At 44.6% G+C, this 10,115-nt stretch overlaps 1 protein-coding gene across 1 annotated transcript; it reads left to right on the top strand.

The window, feature by feature from the left end:
* On the top strand, positions 1-4,730 carry LOC136539307 (pyruvate kinase isozyme G, chloroplastic-like). The gene is made up of 12 exons (XM_066531260.1): positions 1-403; positions 1,054-1,311; positions 1,387-1,552; positions 1,867-2,001; positions 2,076-2,186; positions 2,455-2,543; positions 2,872-2,934; positions 3,068-3,243; positions 3,439-3,541; positions 3,754-3,929; positions 4,102-4,210; positions 4,348-4,730. The coding sequence occupies exons 1-12, from the start codon at positions 209-211 to the stop codon at positions 4,459-4,461; spliced, it is 1,695 nt and encodes a 564-aa protein (XP_066387357.1). The 5' UTR covers positions 1-208; the 3' UTR covers positions 4,462-4,730.
* Positions 4,731-10,115: the final 5,385 nt, after the last annotated feature.

The following is a 10,115-nucleotide window of genomic DNA, read 5'->3' as shown; positions in this document are numbered from 1 at the left end:
CCTTCTCCCTCTGCGGCGTATAAAGAACCGGCCCACGGCCACCGCCACGGCCTCGCCGGAATATCTTACGAAAACCCTCGCGGCGAGGAGCGTTCTCCCTCCCACACACGCGCGCGCCGCAGCCTCCGCAGTCCGCACCTGCCTCCTCGACTTGTCGTGCTCGTGCGCTACTCTCTCTCGAGTGCGGCGCGGAGCACGGGGACATCAAATGGCGGCCGCGGCGGAGATCGGTGGTTTCACTGCGGCGGCGCTCAGGCCGGCTGCGCACCCAGCCCCGGCGGCGGCGGCGGCGGCGCCACCGCAGCCCAGGAGGGCGGTGGCGGCGCAGTCGCTGCGGACGACCGCCACCGAGACGCTGACGGCGGATCTCGCCGGCATGACCAACGGCGCGGTGCATGCTCAGGTGAGTGGCATCCTTTAGCACTTCTGCCTTTGGGAATCGGGACTCTGCCTTCTCCTTGCACGCTTGGTTGCTTGGCAGTATTAGTGTACAGACACTTTCTATTTCTGAGTGCATGGTGCTTGATTTGGTTCGCAGAGGAAATTAGTCTCAGGTTTTGCTTCGGCCTTGCATCGGATTAGTCCCATGTTTTGTGTTTGGCGATTGGATCCCAAGCGTTGTAATTCGCAGTTGGTGATCGTAATGTTGTTGTTGCTGGGAGCTCGTTAGTGAGCAGAGGTTGGTCGTCTGATCCCGAGCTCCAGGCTCAGAGATTTGATTATTGTCATTTCAGTTGTGAATAGGGCTACAGAAATAGCATTACATTTATAGATGTTTGCCCATTTCCAGGTCATTTTATATAGATAGCATTTCGCTCCTTTTGCTTGATCTGATTTAGTGCCCGTTCTGGCTTCATGATGTTGAAGTACCTGATGCTATTTCTACCACCATCTGAAGTTTGTAACCAATATTTAGCTTATTTTAGACCTTTTAGTAGCAACTCACTTTTGAGTATGAACTATGAACGGTAGGGTAGTTGATCGCTTGAGTGGTTACTTCATGTGGTGACAAGGTACTTTTATGTGGTGACGATTTTATCATTTCTGATACAGATGAATAGTGAGGCTACTAGTGAAATCACTTCACAGGCAGTTATTTTTAGGAGGAAAACAAAGATAGTCTGCACCATAGGTCCCTCAACCAACACTCGTGAGATGATTTGGAAGCTTGCAGAGACTGGAATGAATGTAGCACGGCTTAATATGTCCCATGGTGACCACCAGTCACACCAGAAGGTTATTGATTTGGTCAAGGAGTACAATGCACAGAACACTGATGGCAATGTTATTGCTATCATGCTGGACACTAAGGTATATCCCCGCTGAATACATTAAAACAAATGCCATAGCAACTTAAGTTCTTATGACTGAATTTGATGGATGCAGGGTCCTGAAGTTAGAAGTGGGGATGTTCCAGAGCCAATCATGCTCAAGGAAGGGCAAGAGTTCAATTTCACGATTAAAAGAGGGGTGAGCACTGAAGACACTGTCAGCGTGAACTATGATGACTTCATAAATGATGTTGAAGTTGGCGACATACTGTTAGTGGATGGTGAGCTAAACTCTCAATTGTCATATTCTTCTTTGAATGTGCGTAGACTTGTTGAAGCAAGTTCTTGTTCATGCTGTGGCAGCTGATGTGTATTCAAGTTATCCCTACAATCATGTTTCTTGTGCAAGCTACTTATTTCATTCGATTAAGTATTTTGATTATGTTGATTTTGTATTATTATGATCCTGTAATGGATACTGTCGGATTCTTTTGTTGCCTTCTTCCATAAACTGATTCACTTGTTTGTAATTAAACATTATATATGATATTATATTTCATACACTGATCCTTCATTGTACTGTTGTGTGCTACAGGAGGAATGATGTCGCTTGCTGTGAAGTCTAAAACAGCTGATACAGTCAAGTGTGAAGTAGTTGACGGTGGGGAATTGAAATCAAGGCGCCACCTAAATGTCCGTGGAAAGAGTGCTACTTTGCCATCTATCACTGGTTAGTTAATCCCCTGACTGGTCTAGCTGCCATTTAGTTGCATCCAACATGCTAACATGCTTCTGTAACAACAGAGAAGGATTGGGAAGACATAAAATTTGGTGTCGAAAATGGTGTTGATTTCTATGCAGTTTCCTTTGTGAAGGATGCCAAAGTTATTCATGAATTAAAGGACTACCTTAAAGGTAATGTGTGCTTCATTTATGCAAGTCATGGTCAATGTTTTCAAGTCGTCCGATTAATCGCGATTAATCGTAATCGGTCCCTGCTTACTGATTAGGGATACCGTCGACTTGTACAAGTCGTCTGATTAATCGCGATTAATCGTGATTAATCGTCCTAGTTGGTCCCACGGCGACTAGGTTCGACTGGACGACTTGAAAACATTGGTCATGGTTATCTATGCTGGGAAACAGGAACCTAATTGATGTTTTGTGCTCTTTTCATACCCAGGTGCTAATGCGGATATACATGTCATTCCAAAAATTGAAAGTGCAGATTCAATACCAAATCTGCAGTCCATTATTGCTGCTTCAGATGGGGTAAGACCACACGGCCGTGCAATCCTTTGATACCAAAAGATGTAAATTCACAGAAAGGGAAAGGACTTTGTAATGGTATAATGAACATATACTTTTGGGTAGTTCCCATGCATGATGAACACATGAATGAACCTGTGTTGAGGAACTTTGTTAGATCCACTTGGTTCTTGTCTCCCTTTCTTTTTTTCCTTGAGAGGTGCTTCTATGTGATGCATGCTGGCTTTATATACAGGTCTAGGTTTGATAAACAAAAAGGAAAATAACACTGCCATGTACTTCTTAGTTATAATTCTAGTCTGCTAGACACTGAACTTCTTGAAATCTTCAGGCAATGGTAGCACGTGGAGACCTTGGTGCTGAACTTCCGATAGAGGACGTTCCTTTGCTACAGGTGAGATCACATTGCATGTACAGTTTTAGGTGCACCAAGTCATTTCTTTCTGTATCTAGTAAGGAATGCTGTGTAAGAATGCAACCAAGCAGCGGCATAATATAAATTGTGACTTTTACTTTTCTTTTTTCAGGCAGAGATTGTTCAAACATGTCGAAGCATGGAGAAACCAGTCATTGTCGCTACAAATATGTTGGAAAGCATGATTGACCATCCTACTCCAACTAGGGCAGAGGTTTCTGACATAGCTATTGCAGTCCGGGAAGGTGCTGATGCCATCATGTTATCTGGCGAAACTGCTCATGGAAAGTAAGGATCCACACTTGTTGCTGTTTAAATGCCCTTCTAGTTATATTTTCAAATTTTCGTAGTGCCACATGGGTAGTTATTTCTTTAAGCCCTTTTAGAGGACCAAGAATTTTCTGTTATGTGGTGGTTTCAGCCTCCATTAGCATGTTTGTGTGTATTGCGACTCAGATGGTTTGTGCGTATTTCTGTGTTTAGGTACCCACTAAAGGCAGTCAAGGTGATGCACACTGTGGCACTCAGAACAGAATCCAGCCTTTATAACCCAACTACTTCCCCTAGTCTTGTTGCATCTGCACAGGTATGGTCAGGTCCTTTTGGATCCCGGTTCCTTCTCCCTCCAAATTTGCCACATGGTGGTTTCAGCATTGTTCAATGTTCACTGCTCAGTCACGGCTAGCTGGCTTCTTTGAAGCAAAGACACCATCTGTTGCTGTTAGCATTTTGTTTTCGAAATTTGTATCCATTTATTTTTATATCTAGTTTTCTTATGCTTTATGATTCTTTTGGCAGGGTCTACAGAATGAGGACTTTTCCCCAAGCCAGCTAAGTAAAATGTTTGGATCTCATGCAACCATGATGGCCAACACCCTTCGCACACCAATCATTGTATTTACACAGACAGGCTCCATGGCTGTCCTCCTGAGCCACTATCGTCCCTCGTCTACACTATTTGCATTTACAAACGAGTGAGTTCCAGGTTCCCTTCATGACAATAACATAATCTTTAATGCGATATTGCGATCATCTATGGAACATGCTGTGCATTGAGGTAGTTCATAGCCTTCATGAATCAAATGATCGAAATAGGCAAAGATGCTCTGGAGTACACTGACATTTAGGGGAACTATTGTTGTGCAGGGAACGAGTGAAGCAACGGCTGGCACTCTACCAGGGGGTCATCCCTATTCACATGCAGTTCTCTGACGACGCAGAAGAAACTTTCTCCAGAGCAATTAGCAGCTTGCTGGTAAGGCCATGTGCTGTGAAGTTTCATTGCTGATATTTTGCAGTCAGTTCATCAGATAAACACATCTCTGTTTTACTTGAATTTTTGTCCTTTCGTTTTTATTTTTACTGATTATTCATAGATTGAATGTTGAACAGAAAGCACAATATGTGAAGAAGGGAGACTACGTCACTCTTGTTCAGAGCGGCGTGACTTCAATTTGGAGAGAGGAATCCACCCACCACATCCAAGTGAGGAAAGTTCAGGTCTGATGTGCTGGTGGGAATTGGTCGTCGGAGAAATTTTGATAGCGCCGCCAGAAGTGTTATCATCATCAAATGCGAGTAATTTTAATGTTTTACCAGGAGATTGCTACGTCGAGTTATATGTTGTGTCGAATTCATGTGTAGACTCTGAATCTTAACTCTGTATTCGTTCATTTTCACTTGTTTCACACTGGAGTGTTATAAGTTCACATACTACTCTTGTTTTCTTGTGAAACTTGATTTTAGTTTGTTATTATGAAAGGAGCTAGGACTAACAGGGTGGTAAATTTTGTTAAACGGGGCCTTACTCCGAGAACTGTTGAGTTAAAACTGTTGTAATAATGATATCGTACGTGCAAGACGACACATGCATGGTCAGAAGGCCAAAGTCTGAACTCTTTTCTGCCGAGACAGGAGGCCATGGTCATTGTTGTGGTGTCATGATGCTTTCTAGCCTTTGCTCTGCGCATCATGACATCATGTCAAGGTGATAACCATGGCAGCGGATGTGGTGCCCCAGCTGATTGGGCACGGGACCCACTTGCTGTAGCTCGTATCATCACCATACGCGAAGTGCATGAACCACGATGATGTACCAGCTGCCAGGTTCGCATTATCACCTAGGATCCCCTGCAACTGCAAGGCTGCAAACTCGAGCCTCGGTTTTGTTATATCTTGTTGACCTCATCAAATTTACTGAGTTGGCAACCAGTTAACCACGGCCCTCAGCTTCTCGTGTGCGGAAGAACTTGCTTTTCAACTAATTTTAACAGCTTGTTTTGTAAAATTGGCTGATTATGTTGATCTTCTTTCGTAAGACTAAGACACGTGGCACTATCCGGTTGCACCAAGAGCAACTTCAATAGTCTCTTTATATTATGTATCGATAGAAAATGAAGATTTTGGTGAAAAAAGTCATCCATTAACTTCAATTAGATTATTTCTAGTTTTTTGCTAGCCAAAGACGGAGAGCAAAATTGTCTCTCTAAGAGCAACTTCAAGAGCCGCTGTAAATTTCAATATCTAATTCTCTGTTTAGAGAATCATCTAATGAATATTCTCCTTCTATATCTCTTGTGTCTCAAACAAACTCTTCAATTTGTATTCTCTATACTCTAATAGCTTATCATATTTTTTCTTGTGCGAAAAATCATGAGAAAACTACCATATATTGCATTTAGAGAGCCATGTAGCCTATCCAAAAATGAAGAGCGAGAAGGGTGGTTTTGAATGAAGATGGAAAATATAAAGAGTGATTTAGACAGTCTACTAGAGCATTTTTTTTTTGTTTGTTTTCTAAATTTTGCAATAAAGAGCTATATAGAGTGATTTAGAGAGTCTACGAGTTATAGGAAAACAGTTGGAGGGTGAAGAGATATATAGAGAGCGATTTTTATTTAAATGCCTCTCTAAATAAGGATGTGTCCAAGAGTTTTTCTTAGACTCACTCTCTAAATTATCATTTGAAGAGCCACTTATAAAAATTGTCCTCTATATCTTTCCATCCTCCAACAATTTCTCTATATCTTGTAAGCACTCAGACAGCTAGCCCCGTTCTATATATTTGGCTAGCAAGAAATCCAAATAGATGATGATTATATTTGGAGATCTAATTAAAGATACTGATGGAGGGCACTTTTTACTACTCATATCAATTAAGAAGGATATAGAGTCTATTGAAGTTGCTCTAAATCATGCAAATTGGCAAAACCTAATGTTACCGGTCTGTTTGGAGCCTAGAAAATAATTTTTTAAAAATATTTACTTTGTGGAGCTTAGAAAATTAAAAGGAACTACTTCGCATGTCCTAAAATAATTGGCATTTAAGCGTCTATAAAAATTACTAGAACATCAGGGGCCCTTCGGGTGCCCTGCCGTGACTTCTAATTCACAGCCTTAAATTTCAGTAAGTTGATTAAAGAGATTGATAATGAGATAAAAGCATAATGGTAAATATTATTTTAAAGATTAATAACAAAATCACAACCGACATAATTTGTTTGTTACGTAGGCTCCGTTCGCTGGTCTGAAACTTGGCTGAAACTGGCCGACTGAATTGTTGTGAGAGAAAAACACTGTTCCGGCTAAAAAAAAGAAGCTGAACAAGCCAAATATGGGGTAAGCCGAACAGGGCCGTATTGTCCAAGGGTAAACATTACATAATGTTCGATGAACAAAGCTTAATCTTTTATACCATATAATACTATACACATAACTTCTAAACAAAATCACAAACACCACTAAATTATGTTCATATGTGTTTGAATTTTCTAATCTTCAACGCTCCAGCTTCTTATTGGACAACCTTCCACCCTTCTTTTGTTCCTCCTGCTCAGCATCATCGTCATCCTAATCCAACGGCTCTTTTGTGGCCCCAAAAGCATGCATTTTGGAGTTTGCAAAAAATTAAAGGAAAATGTAAAACATATGTAGAAACCATAGGTAATATAAGAAGTCTAGTTAATGACAGACATATGTCATTACCATCTTTTTTTAGAGGTCTGTACACATGAAGGTTCCTGGAAGAAGAATAATTTACGTAACTTGCATTTGAAAGGTGCATAGCTTGGACAGAAGTATCTTCTCGTCTGTATGACATGTAAAATGACAAGCTGGTTAGTAACCGGCCTGGAAGCAGATTTGCCAAATCAGAGCAAAGCTGAAGCAAAGCCAATTCAAACAACTAGAGCTCCACCCCTTTCACCGTCTTCATCACCTGGTAATCAGAAACCACCTAAAGCGCCTTAGGGATTTTTTATGACATATGGTTTGGGCAGAGATGAAATGTATTAGTAGTCCTAAAAAATTATCAATCTGTGTTGTCCACTTAAGCAACATACATGGTCAAATCATGTTGTTTCCTGAACTGGGAGCAGAGGGTAGCAGAGAATTTAGTGTGTGCCTGTGGGTGAGGCGGGGTTGGTGTGGATCAAGGAAGGGCTTTCAGATTTGTGATGTTCCTGCATCTTGAGCATCATCTCGTCTTCAACCGGTTGTTTTCTTCCATAAGAAGATAGAGAGGAGAGGTGTGATGCAGTTCAACTGAACAATCCATCATTTAACAACATCTTTGAGGTGGCGTCCAACAAATATGTGGAATCATGCATAAACACTACATGCTTTGATGAGTATGGACATATACAAGTGAGTTGGCACAATCAGGTAAGAAAGGGATTTTTAACTTTTTGCCATCCTTACGGATGGCACTCCTTCGTTTGCCATATTTATACGTGCTCCTACATATTTGCCATCGCAGACAGTAACCCTCCAACGTTTTTGCCATTTTTGCTGAGGTGGCACGCCAGATGGGCACGCCAACGTGGCAGGGAGCCTGGGAGCCCTAACTTGGCACGCAAAATGACCACGCTGCCCTCGCCTCCTTCTATCTCCAGCTGGCCCAGCCCCAAGTCAAACCCAGTCCACTCCCCCTTCTTCCCCACTCCTGGCGACGACGGTTGTGGCGGACGCGGCGGCAGCGGCGACAGTGATAGTGGCAGCATCGAGTCTCCTTCCCCTTCCTTGGACCTAGGACAACCATACTAGGTACTGCCCGCACTCCCCTAAACCCTATTTCCCTAGTTGCGTTCCCCAATCTAGGGTTTTGATTTGATTCAGTTTTGATTTGATTGGTGGTCCATTTGATTGTAGTGACGTTGTGGTAGCCATTGTTGTTGATCATATGCGTTAAGATGAAGTGGACTGATTGCCTGTCGGTGTTTCGAGTAAACACCAACGAGTACATTTGTATTATTGCGCGTCTGGCCTGGATGGTGTGCTAAGAGGACACGAGGTTTATACTGATTCGGGCAGAATATCCCTACGTCTAGTTCATTGTTGTTGCTCGTGTTACTAGCACTGAAAAGTTCATAGTAGGGGTTACAAACGGGCGAGAGAGGGACAAGTCCCAAGTCTATGGTGGAAAGAACGAAGGGGTACTGAGAGCTCGGTCGCTGCTCAGCTATGTGTTCAAGGTTTGATGCTAGTGGTTTTGATCGGATGTGTTATGATATGCGATGCCCCTTAATGGGATGCCCTGCTTTCTCTTTTATAGGCTAAGGGAAAGCAGGGGCTATAGTGAAGGGAAGAGAGGAAAAAATGAGAAGGAGAGAGAGAGAGAGGGAAAGTCTTTCAGAGTCATTGGGCCTTTCTTTTCCTTTACACGGGTCCCGCTGACATGGCAGGTGGTGATAGGGACAGCTTCACGCTGGGTGCCTGTCCACCGATGATGCCATTCCCTGGCATTGTCAGCGGGTTGTGACGTCCCACTCTGCCTTGGCGGCGGTACGATGAACCAGTGTGCTGATCAGCGGCCGTACAGGGAGTAGGTAGCATAGTGACCATGCATCCGTCACTATGGGTGATGTGAGTTCCCTAGAATGACGTGTCACGGGGATGGGTCGGGTTGAGACATGACCGCTCCCTGCACAATGCCAGAAGTTTGACCTTGGGTTTTACTTTCTAGCTCATAGTGGTCGGCGGCGGCATGAGCTTCTGTTGGGAGCCATGCCTGAGGGGTCAGGCAAGGCAGAGCCAGCCCTCAGACGTTGGGTGAGGCAGAGCTAGCCCTCAGACATCGGGCAAGGCGAAGCCCACCCTCAGACATCGGGTGAGGCAGAACCAACCCTCAAGGGTCGGCCAAGGCGGAGCCAACCCTCAGGGGTCGGCTGAGGCAGAGTCAACCCTCAGGGGTCAGGTGAGGCAAAGCTTAGCAATAGGTGTAGTCACGCTCTTGATCGCTTGGATGAATCAACGTTGATGGTTATTAGCTCCTCCTCTTCGGGTACCTTAGTATTGGTCCCCGACAGTAGCCCCCGAGCCTGCGGAGGAGTAGAATACTCCTTTGGAGGTTTTTCTGAAAGGGAGGGCCCTGACCTTCTTTTGTTGCCCATGGCATGTCATGGGGATGGTGATCCCCTCTTGCCGAGGTTAGACCCTTCACGGGTATGGGCATGAGATTTGGTGGTTCGTTAGCTAGATAGTTCGATTAGGGTCTCGACATCCTGTTCGTGGGGATCCGGCAAGGGTCAGCCTAGCTGAGACTCACTCGTGGGCTGAGATGCCCGTGGCGCTCATGCACCTAGGTACTGGCCACTTGCGAGCCCATCCCTCACTCTAAGGGTGCCCAAAGCGATTGTCGAGCCCGTTGATGGGACAACCTTCAAACTCCTAGACCCAGACAGGCCGTGGAGGTGTTTTTTGATCCGTATCCCTCTTACTTGTGATGAGTTGTGGCCCGTCTAGAGAGGCAAAATGTCCGACGAGTCTTCCAAGGGAACGAATAGGGATTGCGGGCGCACTTCCCGTGATGGGACTTTGTGGTGGATCATGGCAGGCGTGGAGATCTAGGTGGATGGTTGGTTTCCTCACATCCGTCACCCCTATAAAACCAAAGGGTTCGCCCCTAGGGTTCGATACCTTGTATCCTTGCTTTCACAGCCACAACCGCCGCCACCAATCACTTAGGGTTCCCCGTCTCCGCATCCCCACTGTCGTTGAGCTCGCATACAACTATCCCCACCTCTAATGGATCCGTGGTGCCACTTCGACAATACCTTCCAGCGCATGGAAGGTCTCATCTGTCGTGGTCTTCTCTGTGCGCGGACCTTGGTCGAGGAGTGGTTGCTGCCCAGTGTGGAGGAGCTACCATCGCCGCCCAATGG

Source organism: Miscanthus floridulus, chromosome 2, assembly GCF_019320115.1.
Source record: "Miscanthus floridulus cultivar M001 chromosome 2, ASM1932011v1, whole genome shotgun sequence".
NCBI classification, from domain to species: domain Eukaryota; kingdom Viridiplantae; phylum Streptophyta; class Magnoliopsida; order Poales; family Poaceae; genus Miscanthus; species Miscanthus floridulus.
Note: the sequence above shows the minus strand (reverse complement) of the source record. Positions and strands in the feature narration are given on the sequence as shown.

Coding starts and splice junctions, on each gene's coding strand:
- LOC136539307 (XM_066531260.1), top strand. CDS start 209: ATGGCGGCCGCGGCGGAGATCGGTGGTTTCACTGCGGCGGCGCTCAGG. Junction 1,312..1,386: donor CTATCATGCTGGACACTAAG/GTATATCCCCGC, acceptor TGATGGATGCAG/GGTCCTGAAGTTAGAAGTGG. Junction 4,211..4,347: donor GAGCAATTAGCAGCTTGCTG/GTAAGGCCATGT, acceptor AATGTTGAACAG/AAAGCACAATATGTGAAGAA.